This window comes from Daphnia pulicaria, chromosome 3, assembly GCF_021234035.1.
Source record: "Daphnia pulicaria isolate SC F1-1A chromosome 3, SC_F0-13Bv2, whole genome shotgun sequence".
NCBI lineage: Eukaryota > Metazoa > Arthropoda > Branchiopoda > Diplostraca > Daphniidae > Daphnia > Daphnia pulicaria.
Window position 1 is genome coordinate 12,504,173 of NC_060915.1, and position 19,901 is coordinate 12,524,073.

General features: G+C 39.2%; 3 protein-coding genes across 4 annotated transcripts in view; all 3 read right to left on the reverse strand.

Annotated features, from left to right (window-relative positions):
* LOC124328477 overlaps positions 1-2,584 on the reverse strand; it is a 48,622-nt gene extending 46,038 nt beyond the window's left edge. Inside the window, exons 1-2 of the mRNA XM_046787250.1 lie at positions 1,881-2,584; positions 1,703-1,823 (exon numbers count right to left, since the gene is read on the reverse strand). Coding sequence (XP_046643206.1) covers positions 1,703-1,705 — 3 coding nt within the window. The 5' untranslated portion in view covers positions 1,706-1,823; positions 1,881-2,584. The remainder of the gene's footprint in view (positions 1-1,702; positions 1,824-1,880) is intronic.
* A 4,527-nt stretch (positions 2,585-7,111) lies between these two features.
* Positions 7,112-19,674, reverse strand: LOC124328494. Its single transcript, XM_046787278.1, has 4 exons — positions 19,526-19,674; positions 19,267-19,433; positions 17,177-18,848; positions 7,112-8,079 (listed from the first exon to the last, which is right to left on the reverse strand). Exons 2-4 carry the CDS (start codon positions 19,400-19,402, stop codon positions 7,113-7,115), a joined length of 2,775 nt encoding a protein of 924 aa, XP_046643234.1. The 5' UTR covers positions 19,403-19,433; positions 19,526-19,674; the 3' UTR covers position 7,112.
* LOC124328561 lies at positions 7,994-10,601 on the reverse strand. 2 transcript variants are annotated; one of them, XM_046787404.1, is made up of 2 exons: positions 10,461-10,601; positions 7,994-9,721 (listed from the first exon to the last, which is right to left on the reverse strand). In XM_046787404.1, exon 2 carries the CDS (start codon positions 9,708-9,710, stop codon positions 8,829-8,831), a length of 882 nt encoding a protein of 293 aa, XP_046643360.1. In that variant the 5' UTR covers positions 9,711-9,721; positions 10,461-10,601; the 3' UTR covers positions 7,994-8,828. The 2 variants fall into 2 exon arrangements, with proteins under 2 accessions (XP_046643360.1, XP_046643361.1); XM_046787405.1 differs by having other exon boundaries at positions 7,994-9,731.
* Positions 19,675-19,901: the final 227 nt, after the last annotated feature.

Below are 19,901 nucleotides of genomic sequence, written 5' to 3' on the forward strand. Positions count from 1 at the left end.
CAATTTTTAGCCGATATTACATCACCATCACAAACGACGACGAGTAGATTATGAGAATCCTTCCTTAATTCCAAACAGTGTTTAAACTTTGTAGCTTCCGTTTCGTCATTTAGACGATTCGACGGCGTCACCAAGAAACTGTCGTCACATTTGAAATCAGGGAGCGTTTTGATGGCAGCAATAATTTTGACAGCCGTGTGTTGAGGTGACTCTGATCCAATATTTATAATTAACCTGGAAGTGTCTTTCAATAACGGTTCCAATTTTTCAGTCATAATTTGAATAGAATCTCTATTAAATTCTAATCCCATCAGGTCTTTCTTTAACTGGTCCTGATAATCGATTGATAAGTCATTGAGACGTATCGATTCCATAATATTTTTCGTTTTGTCTAAAAACAGTGTTCTTGCTTCTTGTGACGATAGCCAAACATTGTCTTTTCTTTTGAACCAGTTGACCATTTCATTCATGACGAAGGCTGACTGAAGATCGGTACTTTGCAGGGTGAAATGAATGCTCATTTCACTTTTGAGTACGTCATCCAATTCGTCTTCGTTGGGCGTGTTGACTGCGAAGACGAGCTTATCCAAAAAGCCGTCGATTTCCTCGTCCTTAACAGCAATGGGTAGAGAATAATTAAATATTTTGGGCTCCAGTGACGTTTTGCTGAAAGTTTCATCAAAATTGAAAATCTTTTTTTCCAAGTTTCTTACGTTTTTACTGCGTTGCAGCAAATATTTACGCAATTCCTTGGCACCTTCAGTGAGTCCATCAGGCCGATTAATGAAATCTTCGTGAAATTTTTTTGTCTCGGGATTGATTACGTTTTCTTTTATCAATGCAATGTGATAATTTCGGATTACTTCAGATTTTGTGCTCAGATAAATTTTTTCAGTAGCAGTTTTAGGTTTACCCCACAATATTTTGGCTACAATTTTCGAGGTGGTCTCTTCCTTCAGTATGTCAGATTTTTCTTTGCTAATGTCTAATTTGTATCGAGTTGGGGTTTTGCCATCTGCTAGTTTTTCGAATTTTAAAATAGGATCAGTTAGTTGCACTTCCTTTATTTCAATCCCATTTTTCTCAAGGATTTCTTTATTTTCAAAGTCAATATTTGTGCAAATGATGCAACTGTCAATCTTGTCTCTTGTTATTATTTCACGATAAGAACGAAAATATTTTGGTAGACTGAAATCCAGGTTAATTTGTTTCCCTTTCACCGGTACAGCGAATAAATCATCCGCAGTTATTTTGATGTTCTGACGTTTTTCGTATAGCCGATGCTTGGCTTGTAAATATTGATACGGCCAGTTTTCTCCATTATTTTCCGCTTCTTCATCTTTTTTAAATTTGAAAATCAAATCGTCGAACTTGTTGCCTTGATCAAGGAGTTCCGTGCCCAAATAGAATTTGTATCCCACGTTGATTGCGCGGATACAAAAGAGCGTCAAAAGTTTTGATTGAAATCGGTTACCGTGTCCCGCGTCAGATCCCTTCTCGCTCACAGGTGGCATCTCATCTGCCGACGGTGAATTAACTGCCAAGCCACTTGCGATCTCAGCCGATGACTCATCTTGCGTCAATTCCTCATGGAGGACATCAGACATTTTCGATTTATTTTTAGAACGTTTGGTATTCTATAAAATAGGGAGCAACCGCAAGGTTAATTAAATTATTAATAGCTCTAAAAAAATTCTTTTACCATATTGCTGGATGCCAACCATACCGTAAACGGATGTTTATAAATGGGTTGGACTTCCTCTGACGTCACTGACTGTATAGCTGGTGGCTTGTCCTATGGCCTTGAGAAAACAAACCTAAATCTGTCCCAAAATTTTATATATCGGCGACCCTTTAACAGATTTGTCACATTTACTTACAGTTAAACTTGGGGTAAAAAGCAATTGCAAGTTGCAGCTACCACGGTAACACGACAAATGTTGTTTACACACAAAACAGTAAAGAACATCGCCTTTGCAAAACTGAAAGGCAATGACGAAATTCCGCTTTCACGTTTGCAATACGGTGCACACGCCGAATCACGAAAGGGTTTAGACGAAACCTCTTCTAGCAACAAAACGCGGGACTGAATGTGTCACCTATAGGAAAGAGAAAGTATACACTCGTGAATTCATTTTACAATTTGAATTCAAACTGCGCACATTGCGCACTAGATTATTGACAGCGTTGAGGTCGTCCCATTTTCCTTAGAAAGCGATCGATAATTATTCTTACAGTTAAATGCTTTTTCTTTTGAATAATTGAGTGTTAATCATAGTTACTTTGATGTTGGTCACCTTTTCACTTGTTATTTGAAAACCAAGTCATCGGAATTTCCCAAACTCTTGAATTTCTGTGTCCAAATGGAATGGGAACCCGGAACACACCGCCTATGCCTCGTATCAGGGCGATCTCTCATCAGCTGAATGGCGCGTTGAAACTTGTGTTTACCTGTTGTGTTTGAACAAAACAAAATGAGACTGCTCTGGCGTTGCGTTGTTGTTCCTGTCAAATACGTGCCTCGAATGAAAAAAACATCGAAAGGCCCAACTCGATTTTCACGAGTTGTGTGTAGTCGTGTAGACTTACGTCATCTAGCTTTCGTGATGGAAGTGAAAATTACCGGTCGCAATCACGCTCCTTTGATATTTGCACCGTTCGTTCGAGATGACTGGCACCATCGAGGTTTTCCTTTAAAAAAAATGCTTGTCAATTAGAAAGATGGTTCCAGCTGCTAATTGAGAATTATTTGCGGCTAAAATGCGGTCATTCGCGCTAGTGTTGCTTAAGGAAAACATCCCACTTGCCGCCTGAGCCATAAAAAAAGTGATTACTGTAATCACATTAGAAATAGTTCTGTCTTTTTTGTGAGTCATCTTTTACTTTTCAACTTGGAAAATAGGGAAAAGTTGAGGTCGTAAATAAAACGATCCCTTACTGAACCCAAAGAATAGCCTGTTTTTTATTGTTCGTGTAGAAACACGCGTGATCTGACTGTGGTTCTATGCAACTGTTTGCATAGCTCGCATTGCTTGATAACTCATATAAAAATGCTCAATTTTCCCAGGCTTGCTATTGCTACGGCTCGGGTTACCATTTATTTACTGCTTACGTACTGGGTCCGTCTTTCTAGTATTGTAAGCTGAATGGGTTGGATCATTTGGCAGTTACGTAGGTAACACATCTGCATCTAGCGGAAATTTCATAGTGTATTAGTAAGACGCTCAAACTAGGTGTTTCACACGAAAATGCGCTTTCAAGAATATTCTTTATTTGTAATTTGTTTATCATTTGACTGGCGGGCGTTAAAACAGAAGAAAAACATTAAAAAAAACTTTGATATCCAAAGGCAAAAAGACAATTTTTTAACACATAGCAGCTGCGACCCAGTTAGTCTCGTCATTAGGTTCCAGTAATCAAGGAGAAACGTCTGTCTTGCAAGTTTCGTCTAAGAACTGATCGACTTGGCGTTGAACTTTTTTTCGAGCTTTGACGGACAAATACTTGAGCATCTTCTCCAGCAATTTTTGCTCTCCTCTCAGTGCAGGATTAAATATGACGGGTCTTTCTCCGTCGTTATGGAGCACCAACTCTTTAACGGCATTCGAGCCCAGTTTCTCTGACAAGCATTTCATGAATTTGTCCATTTTTGCGATGAGGTCCGCGTTGAAATAATAGTATTTGTGGGTATTAAATAGCTCAGCCCATATGCTACACGTTTTCTCTTGCTGAATGGGCGCATTTGTGGGAATAATTAAGGTGAATGATGTTATATTCTGAACAAATTGTTGAAGTTGAGTATCATTGCTGTAACTAAGGAAAAATATCAAGGTATTCAATCTATTGAAATAATATCTGGAATCAAATATCTTGAAATGAGTTTGGGGGTTTTGATACACTTGATCTATTAACTCGGATGCGTTTATTTTCATAAATTGTTGAATTTCTTCACTGATTTCTTTTGGCAAAATTTCCAGCCAGGCGTCGATATCTGATCCCCACAGCACAGCTTTGAATAGTAATGGAATTTCTTCTATTATGTGAAACAAGATTGTTTTCACGGAATCCCGACCAAGAATGTCAGTTTTCGCCGACACGAGTTTCAATATTTCCTTTGTCGATTCTCCTTTGTGATCATATTCAAAAATGTAACTGCATACGCTCCGTTGTTCCACGCCAATGTCACGTGAGAATGTGATAAAGTTTACAAAGTCCTTTAGATGAACTTCACTTCCGTGATGTAAATAAAACCGCAAGATATTGGTCCAGTATCGTGCAACCTCGACTCTGTTACCAACTTTAGGTAACGATAATTCCTTATTAGTCCAAGAGAATAACGTTTCGATTGAAGGTGCGTTATCCTTCCACTGCTGTTTCACTTCCTCTTGGCTTTCTTTCGACAGATATGTTAACATGCGTTGAACAACCTCTAGTTTCAAGTGAATCATGATAAATCCCTTGTCATCTTCGTGAAGTAAAAGCTTTTTCCGAAAGCTGTCATTCACACGTTTCAAACAATCGAAAATGGGAAGGACTCCATCAAGATATCCGAATCCGTGATCAGAGAGCATAAAATTTAAGCGTGCTGCCGATATAATGAAATCTCTCCAATAGCTATTTCTTGGCACAAGCTTTTCTTCGATGTAAATAGTCGTAGTACCTCGCTTATCTTCATCGTGAAACTCCAAATATTGATCTACGGTAATCCTGTCCCGATATAAAGAATGAAGGTCAATTGAATCCTGCCATCCCCTCCAATATCCTCTAATGTTCTGAAAATTGTTTTTCGAAATAATGGTTTCAACAAACTGTTCGAGTTGATTCTTTGTGAAATGTTCTAGTAGGTAACTTGATAACAGGGAAAAGCCAGTAGCAGTCGACCCTATGTTATCTTGAATTCGTTTCGTAAAATCGTCTACTCCTTTTAGTGACAACAATCCTTGAAGATTTTCGACGTCGATGTACTCGAGGGATTCTAATGTTTCATGATTGTGAAAAACCAAGTCGTACAAATCTGTGTAATCCTTCACATTGTCGTCTCCCATCACGACGACCTTTGCCATTGCGTTGAATAATTCTTCCGTTTGGCATTTGACGAAAAATGAATGCAATGAATCACATGATTTCGAGTCTTCAATATTTTGAAAACGAAGAACTCGGGTTAGTTCCTTTTGCCCCAGTACCTTCTTGACAGCTTTCAAAATCCATTGAAACATTTCAATATCTTCTAAATCAATGGCGTCGGAAAGCCCACGGTGCACAAATCCCTCTGGGTCTGTTGTGTTTGTTGCTAGTATGTCTTCGGGAAGAACTTGTTTTAAAAAGGCCAGCATCTGGTGATAGATTTCCTCTTCATCAAAGATAGCCGCCACGTACAACGGTGTAAATCCAAATTCATCCCGAGCCATGACTTCATTTATGACCTTATCGGCTACATTCTTGTGATCCGGATCAGCCAAATTTTGGCGAATCTTTTCCAACATTTCGTCGACTGCCTTCGTGTTTCCGTAGTAGGCTGCTCGGTGAAGGCGAGTCATGCGATACGAATCTCGTTCCATCAGTATTTTCAGATCCGTCACGTCTTTTCCAATGGAGTCTCCTTCTAGCGGAAGCGGCTCATAAATATTTTGAAAAGATTCCGGTTCTATCGCCAGAATTATGCTATAAAGTTGAATCAACAGATTGGGTCTATTAAGCTCGCGTAAAATTATTAACACTTTTTCAATTCGACCATTAATAAAGTGGTCGAATTCGAAGTGATTCTCTGAGCTGTAGAAAACTTCCTTCAGGTAATTCGCAAATTTGTAATCGTCAGAAAGGTCCGTCGATCGAGACGCTAATCCCAAGAAGATTTTTAGATGACTTTCATAATTTTCGTTGAAAATGAAAAAATGTAACATCGTTCTGTCATGAAAGGAAGGAAAAAATTTGTCGAAAGCCTCGTATTGATTTGTCATAAACTGCAACAAGTGGTGCACAGTTTTTTGTTGTTCCTCTCCATTCCATTCAGAATATTCCGAGTTACAAGGTGGCAAGAATCCTCTAAGATTCATCATAATTTTATCCGCATCACTGTCCAAATAGTCGATAAATCGTTTAAATAAGTTGCTTTTAGTCCTACGAAAAAAAGAAAATAAATTTTGGCTTTTTCCGTCGATGAAAGATTTCATCATTACGGTTTGGATTTGTTTTTTATCAAAAGTTGCATCAAGACAATCGCACAGGAATGTGAATGTGGTTGTATTCCATGTCGAAAGCAAAAAATGAAGTGCATTTTCACTGTCGAACCCTTGATATGGAGTTATTGTCGAAGAACAATCCACAAAATCCCTTGGATCTGTCACCCGTGGAGGTAATTCAAGGCAAATATATCGTTTAAAAAAAATTTCCGTAAATTTTTTAATCCTTTCCGGTAAATCGCGGTTGTCAATTCTATTTCGCCATTCTTCGTCGTCTTCGACAAAATTTTTCAACATGCTATTTAAAAAAACTTGGACGCCATCGTACTCCCGTCTCGCCAGGATTTCTTTCAGGATTAACATGCGAATGGATTCATTTTCAAGCAACTTGTTGTGTCGTTTCTCATCGAGAAGAAACCCTTGGTACAAATGTCTAGCGAATTAATATTCGGCGTATGTCCGGTGCAGGAATTGAACTTTTGATTCATCTCCATTTTTGAATGTCAATCCGAATTTCAGGCTGTTTAAAGCGATTGTATTTTCGTCAACTGATCGCAGTTGCAATGACTGATGTGACAACAAAATTTCCAAAATCTTTTTATCAGTGACAATAGTTTCGATGGCTAATTTTGTCAGATGACCCTCAACATCTTGTATCAATTGATTAATGGCGTCAACCACAATTTGAACTGACGATGAAGGTATTTTAGCCTTTTCTTCGATAAAGACCCGACGTTTTGTTTTCATTAAACGACGATACAAATTAGCCAAATCGAATCTCTGACCATCAAGTAGATCGGCTATGAGTTTTTTTACTCGACATTCATCGTAGTTTTCCCCTAGCGCTGAAAGATTGGGCTGGAAACATTCGGCTATGATCCGACATTGCAATGGGATTCCAATGAAAGAACTTTCTTCACCTTTCAAAGATTTTTATACCCGATCAATTAAAGATTCAGTGAATTGTTGAATTGGGCCATTTTTATCTCCAATCAAATCCAGTTCTTTCTCCCAATATTTACTCAAGAAATTAATTTGGTCGTTTCTTTCGAAATTTGCCAAACTGTAAAACAATTGAGACAGTTGGAATTGCATTTTATCGAGCATGTGTGGCCGGGTCGTTACACAAAGTTGGGTCGATTTGTTTTTAGTGATGACCTTCATTAATTCAATCGCTTTATCTTGACACAAGTCGTTGATTTCATCGAACCCATCAAACATGACAACGATTCGATCTCCCGTTTCCAACCGTTTTCTCAATAACGCCCGAGAAAATGAACTTTTATCATCAACGACGTGGAGCTGATTAACCAAAAAATCGACGGCATTTGAAAGCGTAATATTGTCCAGTTTCAGAATATCTTCGTAGTCAACTAAATTAATTCTGATTACCCAGTGGTCCGGTTTTGCCTTTTTTATTTCTTCATGGTAGTGACAGAGGAGGGTAGATTTTCCGGTTCCGGCTACTCCGGATATGATGACAATTGACTTTTCATTACCATTCTCTTTTAAATGAGCCAAATCATCGACAATTACTCCCTTAGAAGACGCTTGAATACGGCTTTTGATTTTCTCCCATACTTCTTTTCGCTTTTCCTTTTCGACGAGCCATTCGATGTGGCCATCTGGGCTGATTTTGCATTCCCCGCCAAGGTCCCACTGATTTTCAAATGGAAATCTCAATGTCCTCTTGACGTATAGCGATTGCTCAAAGGTTGACGCGTTGAAGGAAGGAATTTTTATTTCTTTTTCTTCAAATAACAGTTCTTTTATCGAAGTAAAATCGATCATTTCTTCTGGTTTGTAACCAATCAAGTTTCCTACAGTTAGATTTTCCCCTTGAAACCAAATGGTTTTCGACAAAATAGCTTCTTGGAAATCTTGACTCAAATCTGTGTACCTGATTTCATCTTCCAACCCGACTGGTGATTTATCAGGACTTATTATAATAATAAAGTTGTTATCATCTTCCTGTTCATCCGCAATAAAATTTTTGAAACTTGAAACTGGTGCTTCATCATCGCAGACGACGACAAAAAAATGATGAGAATATTTTGGCAATTTCAAAATATTTGTCCACCTTTTCCTTTCCTCCTCATTTTGTAGACGACTAGAAGATGCCACCAAGTAATTTCCCTCTTGTTTCAATTCTCGCATTAAAATATGAACAGCCGAAATGACTTTGACGGCTGTGTGTTGCGGCGAAGGTGTGGCAATCCGCTCGACTTGTTTCCTTCCGGAAGCCTCCGACAGCAACCTCTGCTTCAACTGATTGACCATCATTTGAATTGCGCTGATGTTGAATTTTATCTCTTTTTCCAATCGACTTTGATATTCTAATGACATTTTTGTGACATCAGCCAACAAAATATTTTTGGCTTTTTCCGCTTTCAGCCAAAAGTTTTGTTCTTGATTTGAAAATTCTTTTGACACTTCATGAAGTATCCGAACCGTTTGATCTTTGCATTTGTCCTGTTGATAATATTTGCTCATGTCTCTTGTTTCTATAATTTCCTCGAATTTTTTTTCGTGCGGCATGTCGACGACAATGACCAATTTATTGAAGAAATCGTCGACGTCTTCCTCTGTGATTTTTCGTGGTAGTGGATTCTTTACAGCGGACTGGCTTTCCCCAAATTTGTTGCTCAATTAAAACTTCCAGTCTTTCCAGTTGTCGTTTATATCTAACTCGCAGATCGTTTGACGCAATTCTCTAGCCCCTTCTGAAAGATTAACTTCACCCACGAAATCCAGGTGGAATTTCTTTGCGGTGCAATCGATGACGTGTTCATCGACCAAAGCAACGTGGTAGCTGCTGAGCATTCCAGTACGAATTTGTGTCGTTTTATTATTCGTAGCGCAATCTTTTAGTTCTTCTCCCAACAGTTGGACGGGGGACCATTCCTCCTTCAATTTTCTGTGCCAATCGTCATTGTTAATTTTGAGTTTGTAACGGGCTGTTGTCTCTGGGGCCCTGAACTCTAAAATATCTTCCGGCTGATCATTTATGGACACCAGCTCTATCCTACCCTTCTGAAGACTGTCCGAGTTGAATCCGATATTAGTGCAGATTATGCAATCGTGAATGTCGTCACCCCTTGCCCTTATCTTGTAAAAGGAATGGAAATATTTTTGCAGACTGAAATCTCCTTTGCGGTTATAATCGAGTAGGCCCAGGTGATCTGCCGTGATTTTCTCTCCTTCGTTCTCTTTGTGTTTGGCCTGCAGGTATCGATACCGCCAGTGTTTACCTTCTAATGTCTCGTCAGGTACTTCATAGCGGAAAATCAAATCTTCCAGTTTCCTGCCTTCTTCCTCCTTTTCTTTACTCAGTTCAAACTTGTAACCGGCACCCAGTCCGCGGACACAAAAAAGCGATAACAATTTGGATTCAAACCTCAGACCGTGGGAACTGTCGATCAACTTTTTTTTCTTAATCTCCTTGTTGGCTGTTGACGAGATGCCGGATTGCACAGTTTCATTTTCAGCAACCGGCGTTGGTATGACACTGTGCACAAATCCCGATGCCATTGATCTGCACTCTAACGAAATCTAATTTAAAAAAAAAAAAGAGCGATGTAATGTGAGAACTAATAACAGAATAAAAGTAAAAAAATCTTTCTAAAAACGACTGAGAGAGGTATCAAGTTTGCACTATAACGAAAACTGAACGTGACGCAGTGTAGAAGGCAGCTAAATTTACTTTGCTTAATATTGGAAGTGAATTCATAGGGCAGCGGTTGACACAACGAGAGGAAGTTTATTTGCGAGTTGACCTTTTCCGTAATAAATCGCTTTTAAGCTAATAGCGGTTGCAATCGCTAGTTGGATTTTTCCTATTATTGTAGCAGATAAATGCTTTCGTTTCTTTGACATTGCAACGACAAATAAGGACATCCATTCAAGATTTCTTTTCTGACTTTGTGTCGCCTAAATAAATTGGCCTTAATTGTGGTTAAAACACTAGCGATTGCAACCGTTAGCTGTATGGATGTGATTTTGATAATCGATAAGCCCTATCTGCAAATGTAGCCATAGAGTCGACGCAGATCAAATGTTTGTGGAGGACAATAACTGATTTGACTTGAACATTTTGCAAGGGATTTTATAGTTATGGTGGAAAAATAGAAGTTGAAACACTCCAAATACCTGTCCAAGGCCACTGGAATTTTTCGAATGTTTCTCAAAGTAGAGAATTAATCTTTGGAATTTGGCTTAGGCAAGGTTATACTTGGAGTGTTAATTGCTAAGGCTAAATAAAAAGATTCAATTTTTTCTTACCTTGATGATTAATCCGTCACCTAATCTCCACTGAATTTCTCTTGACAGTTAATGTTTCGGATGTACGTAGGAATGTATTTTTCGAATCTTATTTGAAATCACGAACACAAAGTTTTGCCAACTATCAAGTTTCTTTCACTACTCTGCTGACAGCCGAATGCAGGGTCCCGCCGGGTCCCGCTATCTGACTATCTCTTTTGTTTTCTTATCACTCAACTGAACGCAACTGAACACGCAAAGGTGATAAGCAAACCCAATCGGTCAATATTCGTTCGACTTGTCCTTAAATTTTTTTTTACCGAAATATTTTCATCCGGAATTGTTGGATAGACAAACCTGTTGACTAATACAGGTCGGAAAATGTGCACAGAGATCAGCTAATTACGTTTTCTATATTTAACCGCGTTATTTGCACGTGATTGAGGACAATCCAATGGGTATAAAATGACTGATGAGGCTGTAGCTATTAACAAGGAGAAGCACCAACATGTTCTACTCTTATTCTATAGCAACATGCCGAAAAGCCAAGTATATTAAATTTCTGATTAAACGGTCAAGCGATCAAGTTTTATAGATTTGAAACAAAAAGGCTACTATGACGTTGTTTTTTCCTAAGTTTAATCATTTGAGGTGGAAATAAAATTCAAGCATTATGCTGGCAGGTTCATTGTCATTTGTCTGTCATATTGCTTTTATTTGGGTTGTGAAATTTAGACCCTCTGGATTCGATAGTTGCGTCGTTGGATACAAAGTTCTGTTACTTATCTAGGACAGGGGAAAACAGAGATAAAGTATAGTCAAGGTTTTATAGGCAAGTGCAAACACAGCCCGTTAATATTCAGTATAATTATGGTCCTAACATAGACATGTGATGATAACACCTGGAAAATTGCGCGCGGAAATTCAAAAGTTGACAGCAGGCAGCCGGTTATTAGATACCAAGCTGATTACATTCTCTTCCAATTTATGTCCGATTAAAAAAACAAAAACAAAAAAACGTTAAAAGAATCTTCTCCGTGCTGGTAACCGGACTAATCGCGGTCAAGTTTCCTTTCAGTTTCAGAATGTTTATAGATTTAAGATTTGAGTGATTAAAACAAAATACATAAAATCTGATATTGATTTCATTTTTAAATTGTTGCCTCTCAGTTTGAATTCGGATCATTTCTATTAAAATTATTTTCTGATTCAATTATCCCAACACATTTTAATGTTACTCAGTTTCTCCTTCTTTGCGAATGGCAAATTTTTGTTTTAATTTGGCGGGAAAGTCGCGATAAAACAGAATTTAAAAAATGGCAACGGCGGTAATGGCTACACGAAGTTTTGGCACAATCAGATTAAATCACAAAAATCAGATCGTGTGCTCGTGTCTCGTCTGACTGGTGTCTGACTGTTTTATTTTCATTGCACGAGTTTTTACGCACATAAGAAGGTAAATAACTTGATTTATGATGAAATAGCATACAACAATGGGGTGTTGAACAAGAGAAGTGTTCTGTTCTATCCAAACTGCTGGTGAAATGTTCTTGGCAATCACTCATGAATTATGCCCCTAGTCAATGCATAGACATATCCCATTTATTTTGTTTCCTATTTCTTTTTGCAGATTTGACAACACCATTAACTACAAGGAATGCAAGTTTTACTTCATCTGGGATCACCCCGTGTAGCAGCCTGCCATCAGCAACAATCTCAGATTATATTGATTGGGTAATTATTTTGTGATGCTATTACAACTTTGATCAGCTGTGTATCTAAATGGTGCATGTGTGTTATGCTGAAACATTGTATTCTTATTCTCCTGTAAACTTAAAAATTACGACTCATCTCCACTTCCCCTTTCTTGAAATCCTCTATGTCCTCGTGTACGCCCATTTGAATGTGGGTGTATTCACGAGGACCTCCTTTTTCCTTTCCAGACTGGCGTGTTCAACTTTACTGCGGATGGAACACTTGTGGGGCCGTAATTCCCTGGCTTAAAGGTAGGACATTTCACGACTTTCTTTGTTTAGTAGTTAGCTTAGTTTAGAACCGTATCGGAGAGTGTCAGCTGATTAAAAGAGAACATTTAATTTCGTTAAAAAAAAAACACATTTATTTTATGTACGCACATAGCTTTGCAATGTTCTTCAAAACAAGAAAAAGGGAAAAATTTCAGCCTTTCATTTTAATTTCAATCAAAACTCCTTTGTGGTCTGGTTGTGGTTTCATGCAGACTCCGTATTACTCATTGTTGTATTGGTTCACAAATGTGAGCCATTTCGAACGCTTGTTGTTGCTATAGCCCAGGTTCCTATCCACCTGCTACACACGCAGAAGCCTATGCGGCCTACCGAACAAAATTTACCGTGAACAGATTATGACAAAAAATTACATGTTTTTTGTATCTATGGCGTATGCGTACTGGGGAGGGGGGTATTTATTCTGCGAACTTTCCAACAATTCAAGATTTTACCCAAAAATTAAAATCGAGAATCGTCCAAAACGTATTTATTAAGGCTCAAAACTTCAATGCCAGCACATACACGAATTCATAGGTTTACACTGACAGGGCTCTTCAGATCGGGTAGATTTATATAGGCTATCGTCTGGAATTAAAAGGGGAATTCGTGCCGATGAGAAGATCAACACAATCACGATCTTGGTCGCTTAAATGGGTCAGCATAACATTCACCAATTCTTTATTTTCTTGAAATTCGGCTCCGAGTAAAACGATGCCCATACAGTCCTTGTGAAGCACCACTTTTCTTAAAGCTCTTTTGCCCAGTTTCTCCGACACGCATTTCAAAAACTGTTCCACCATTTTCACCTTATTGCCGTCTTCATCATAGTTGTCGAGATATTTACTCCAAAAACTGTACTGGACCTTTACTTTTCTATATTTTTCGGTACGCAATAATAAGAGTGTTTCGACTAGTTTTTTTAATTGTTCCTTCCCTTCATCTCCATCGTCGTAAAATGGCAAAATGTTCACCCAAAAGCGGTAAACTTGTCGTTTTAAAACTGGCTCCTTAAACTGGAAAAGCTCTTCAATGATTTCGGGACCGTTTTCCCTAATATATTTCTTGATCCCAAGTAGATTAGACAGATGTTTTGAAACGATAGAGATTATTTTTCGATTCTGACACATAAAAGCTCTTGTGATGTCTTTCCCATTCTCGTTAAACAGAAGCTTTTGGATGTCAGTCGACTTGTTATCTTGATTATCCGCAATTAACTGCAGCAGTTTGTCAAGGCAATCAAAATCTTCGTCGGTGAACTTTTCTTCAACGAACCATTTTGACCAGTAGCTAATTGTTATCTCCCATTCAAATCGAATGATCGGAGTGTGCGGTGAAGTGATAGCGTCGACAAACTGCGATCGTTGGTTTCTTGTAAACCTGGCAAGAAGATTTCTGGATAGAAAACGGAAAGCCCAATCAATGCCTAATTCAAGGAAACGTTTTATCCAATTTTCCAGTCTCTTGACAGTTAACATTTCCTGTAAAGTTTCATCCTCCAAGTCTTCAAGTGTTTTTTCAAATTTGCCTCTTGAGGCTAACACCAAATCGTTCAAATCTTCGTATCCTTTTTCGCTGTCATTCTGGAGGAGAACCTTGACTTTCGTTTTCAACAGATCTTTATTGAATTTTTCGGTCATGGCAGTTGAAATGTATAATTGAAGACTATTGTGATAACTAACTTCATAGTTGTCTGTGCCCAACAAAACTAATAAGGAATTTCGTCCCCAGGCCTCTTTGACAGCTTCTAAAATGACTTGAAACATTTGAAGATTTCTGAACAGAATCGCATCCCACATGGCGCTGTATACAAATCCATAACAGGTCAAGTCTTCCTTATGGTCAGCTCCCCGGATTTCTTTCAAGAAAGACAATATTTTGAGGCAGATTTCCTTGTGGTCGCAGGCGGCCGCCACGTAGAAGGGCGTGAAACTTTTATCGTAGTGAGCCAACATGATGTCCGTCACCGCAGATTCGACTAAAAAATTTTCAGTGTCCGGATGCTGGCCGGATGAAAAATCGTTGCGAATCGATTCTAGAATGTCATCCACAGTTTCCGCGTCGCCGTAAAAAGCCGCTCGATGGAGACGAGTCATTCCGTTTGAATCACTTGCCAATGGCAACTGAGACTCGGAGTAGTCCTCATCTTTGTTCGGTCGACAGGGCTGGTAAAATGTGTCAAAGACTTGCTTATCCCAAACGAGTGCCAACTGAGATAATCCTTCCATGACTTTGTGTCGCCCGAGATCGCGTAAATTAGTTAGCGTCTTCTCGATCCCACTGTTCGATGGGTACGCCCAATTATCGTTATTTGCATCGCGCATCCTAAGCGTACGATTCAGGAGATTTAAAAAGACGCTGTCGTTAGAATAAACTGACGAAAGGAGGCGGAAAAATTGATTCAAGAGGCTGCCGTAATATTCGTTAAAGACGAAGAAATGAAGCAAGGCGACTGAAAAATGCAGCAGTCGTCTGAAAGAATTCGATTCCGAGTCCCACATTGGGTGTAAAATTGTCTGACGTTTGTCCATGATGTCAAGTGTGATTTTCACGATTTCTTTCCTCTGCTCGTTATTCCAGATTAAGCGATAAGATTCTAATGTAAACGGTTTGGTCATTGGCTCATACAAAATCTCTTTCACGATTCGCTGTATTTCAGCATCATCTGCATCGTCGTAATAGCCAATTATGCTTTGGAAAAATCCAGCGCTGGCAGAGAAAAAAAAGTATTGAAACGAAAAAGAATTCTTGTCTAGTGCCGATCTGACAATTCCATTCATTTCAGTTTTATCAAATTTTCTTTCGAGGCAGCGAAGTAAGGTGTAAAACAAATTCACATTACCTCTTTGGAGGGCAAGGCTCATGGGATTGGGATGGAAACTTGGAGGAGAAGGAATAGGTAATTCGCTTATTCTAATGATGTGTTGAGCCAAGCTGCAGGCGAAATTTTGCAATCGAACTGGAAGTTCAACCTTTTTATTGATTTCAAGACTCCATTTTTCACTATGAACCGTCTCCTTCAACATGGAATCGATAAACATTCGCACTCCATCGTAGTTATCTTTCACAAAAATTTCACTGATGATCAAATCACGTACCGGTTTGTTTTCAAGAAGCTGATTATTTTCGCAATGATCATCAGCTAGGCCTTTGTACAAATATTTAGCCAACAAATATTCGGCAAATGTCCGGTGCAAAAATTGTGTCTTCGTTGCCTCGCTCCCATCATTGAACGTTATCAAACCAAATTTGGTGCCAAATTCGGTAATAGTTTTTTCCTCCTGCCTTTTTTTCGTTTCCGATTGGTGGTACGATGATTGAGGTGGCCACAGAGTGTCGGCGCTTTTTTTATCTGATACAAGAGTTTCAATGGCCAATTTTGTCAGGTGCGATTCAATCTTGTTGATCAAAAAATCAATGGCGTAAGCTGTGATCTGATTAGGAGTCAAAACATCGGCTTTTTCTTCTCGAAAGACTCTACGCTTAGTCTTCATCAATAGTTTATACAAACTATTCAGATCAAAATTGACATTCACAAATAACTGGTTTTCAAAATCAGTTTGCTCCTCCAGCCCATCTTTGCCATTGTTTCGTTTCATTATTGTTTGGAGCTCTTGCTGGAAGCATTCGGCAAGGATTCGGCATTGTAATGGAATTCCAATAAAAGATCTTTCTTGATCTCTCAAAGTTTGCGACACTCGGTCGGCGAGTGATGCAGCAAACTTCCGGATAATTGACTTGTCTTGAATGTCTTCTTCCGTGTCTAATTTTGTCTCCCAATACTGGGTCAGATATCTGATCTGATCGTCCTTATCGAAGTTCTCCAAAGTGTAGGAAAACTGAAATAATTCATTTTGCAAATCGTCCACCGAATGAGGTCGAGTTGTGACATAAAGTTGAATCGATTTATTCTTACTAATGGCTTTCATCAATTGAATAGCGCCCATTTGACACTTGGCGTCTATTTCGTCGAACCCATCCAACATGATGACAATTCTGTCACCCTTCTCCAATCGATGCCTTAACAATGAATTGGCGAATGACGAGTCGTTATTATCAGTTTCATTAAGGTAATTGACGAAAAAATCGGCTGCGTTGGTTTGATTTGCTTGCCATTTCATTATTGCTTCACATCGATCGACTAAATTCATTTTGATAACCCAGTAATCTGGTTTCTTCGTTTTTATTTCTTTATAGAAGTGAGAGAGGAGGGTAGATTTTCCGGTTCCGGCTACTCCGGATATGATGACAATTGAGCGTCTTTCCATTTCAAAACTAATTAATTGGTTGTCCTCGGCGATGATGCCCGATGGCGTTGTTTTATCTGCACCGTTTTTCATTTTGTCCCATATTTCCTTTTGACGTTCCTCTTCAACGAGCCATTCGATGTTGCCATCTGGCAGACTTATTCTGCATTCCTTTCGGAGTTCCGCTGATGTACACCCAAGACGCTTTGCTAATTCATCCTCAAAGTGATTGTCGAATGGAGTTTTCACTCGTCTGTTGATGTAAAGAGACTCTTCGAATCGAGACGTGTCATACGAAGAGATTTTGACTTGTTTTTTTTCAAATAACAACTCATTTAGAGAACTGAAGTCGATTACCTCTTCCGGTTTCTCACCTACCAAGTCTCCCACTGTCAGAATTTTTCCTTGAAACGAAAGGGTTTTCGCCAAATATTTTTCTTGGAAATCTTTACTCAAATCGGTGTACTTGATTTCGTCTATTATCTCGTCTACAGGTCCATCACGACTAACAATTATTATAAAGTTGTTAACGTCAGCATTATCACCGTCCGTAATCAAATTTTCGTAACTTGAGACCGATGCTTCGTCATCGCAGACGACGACAAAAAAATGATGAAATTTTTTTTTCAATTTCAAAATATTTCTCCACCTTTTCCTTTCCTCCTCATTTTGCAAACTACTAGACGATATCACCAAGTAGTTTCCCTCTTGATTCATTTCTCGCATTAAAATCTGAACAGCCGAAATGATTTTGACGGCCGTGTGTTTCGGTGAAAGTGAAGTAATCTGCTCGACTTTTTTCCTTCCGTCAGACTCCAGCAACTTCTGCCTTAACTGGAAAACCATCATTTTAATCACGTCGTCGTTGAATTTGATCTCTTTTTCCAATTGACTTTGATACTCTAATGACATTTTGGTGACATCAGCCAACAAAATATTTTTGGCACTTTCCGCTTTTAGCCAAAACTTTTGTTCTTGATTTGAAAATTCTGCTGACACATCGTGAAGTATCCGAATCGTTTGAGCTTTGCATTTGTCCGGCTGATAATATTTGCTCACGTCTCTTGTTTCTATAATTTCTTCGAATTTCTTTTCGTTTGGCATATCGACGACAAAGACCAACTTATCAAAGAAATCGTCGACGTCTTCCTCTGTGATTTTTCGTGGTAGTGGATTCCTCACAGCGGACTGGCCTTTCCCAAAAGTGTTGCTCAATTTAAATTTCCAGTTTTTCCATTCGTCGTTTTCGCACAATGAGCAGAGCGTTTGACGCAATTCTTTGGCCCCACCCGAAAGACTCCCGGCATCACTCACGAAATCCTGGTGGAATTTCTTTGTGGTGTTTGTGGTAAAATCAATGACGCGTTCGTCGACCAAAGCGACGTGGTAGCTGTTGAGCATTCCAGCGCGAATGTCTGTCGTTTTATTTTTCGTAGCGCAGTCTTTTATTTCTTTTGCCAGCAGTTGGACGGGGGACCATTCCTCCTTTAACCTTCTGTGCCAATCGTCTTTGTTAATTTTGAGTTTGTAACGGGCTGTTTTCTCTTGTGTACTGAACTCTAAAATATCTTCCTGCTGATCATTAATGGACACCAGCTCTATCCCATCCTTCTGAAGACTGTTCAATTTGAATCCGATATTGGTGCAGATTATGCATTCGTGAATGTCGTCACCCCTTGCCCTTATCTTGTAAAAGGAATGGAAGTATTTTAGTAGGCTGAAATCTCCTTTGGGGTTGTAATCGAGTAGGCCCAGGTGATCTGCCGTGATTTTCTCTCCTTCGTTCTCTTTGTGTTTGGCCTGCAGGTATCGATACCGCCAGTGTTTGCCCACTGGTGTCGTGTCATTTACTTCATACCGGAAAATCAAATCTTCCAGTTTCCCGCCTTCTTCCTCCTTTTCTTTACTCAGTTCGAACTTGTAACCGGTACCCAGTCCCCGGACACAAAATAGCGCCAAAAGTTTCGATTCAAACCTCAAACCGTGTGTGTTATCGGGCATCTTTTTCTTCCTTATCTCCTTGTTGGTCGCTGACGTGATATATGGATATACGTGATATATGGATTGCCCAGTTTCATTTTCAGCAACCGGCGTTGGTAAGTCACTGTGCACAAATCCCGATGCCATTGATCTGCACTCTAACGAAATAGTAATAAACAAACAAACAGAATGTAATTTGAGAACTAACAGAATAAAACTAAAAAAGACGACTGATTTCCTTGGCCACTTGATTGCACTAACGTACGTATTAAACGGACAAACTGAACGTGATGTAGAATACAGCTGCATTTGCTTTGCTTATTGAAAGGGATTTCATAGGACAACGGTTTGTACAATGTGAGAGAAAGTTTATGTGCGAGTGAACCGTTTCCTTGCAAGTATTGATACGGCCAGTTTTTCCTTCATTTCCCGCGTTTTCATCTTTCTTAAAATTGAAAATCAAATCGTCAAACTTGTTGCCTTGGCCAAGTAGTTCTGTGCCCAAATAGAATTTGTATCCGGCGTTGATTGCGCGGATGCAAAACAACATTAAAAGTTTTGATTGAAATCGGTTACCATGTCCCGCGTCGGATCCCTTCTCGCTCACAGGTGGCATCTCATCCGTCGGCCACGATCCAACGTCCGAAGCACTGGCTGTCCCAGCCGATGACTCATCCCCTTGCGTCACTTCCTTATGGAAGACATTAGACATTTTCGTATTATTTTTCTGAACGTTCGGTGATCTAGAAAATAGGGAGTCGCCGTAACGTGAAGTAAATTATTAATAACTATTGAAATTTGTTTTTATTAACATTTTGATGGAAGTCAACCATACCGATGCCGTAAATGAATGTTTTTAAATGCTGTTTACTTTTTCTGACGTCACTGACTATAGCTGGGTGCTCGTCTGTGGCCTTGAGAAGACAGCCCGAAATATGTTCCAAAATTTTTTATATTTGTAAGACTACTACACCTTTGTCAGGTTTTCTGAATTAAACCTGGGGTAAAAATCACTTGCAAGTTGCAACTACCACGGTAACACGACAAATGTTGTTTACACTCAAAACATTAAAGATCATCGCCTGGCGAAACTGAAAGGCAATGACGAAATTCCGCTTTCACGTTTGCAATACGGTGCACACGCCGAATCACGCAAGGGTTTAGACGAAACCTCTTCTAGCAACAAAACGCGGGACTGAATGTGTCACATA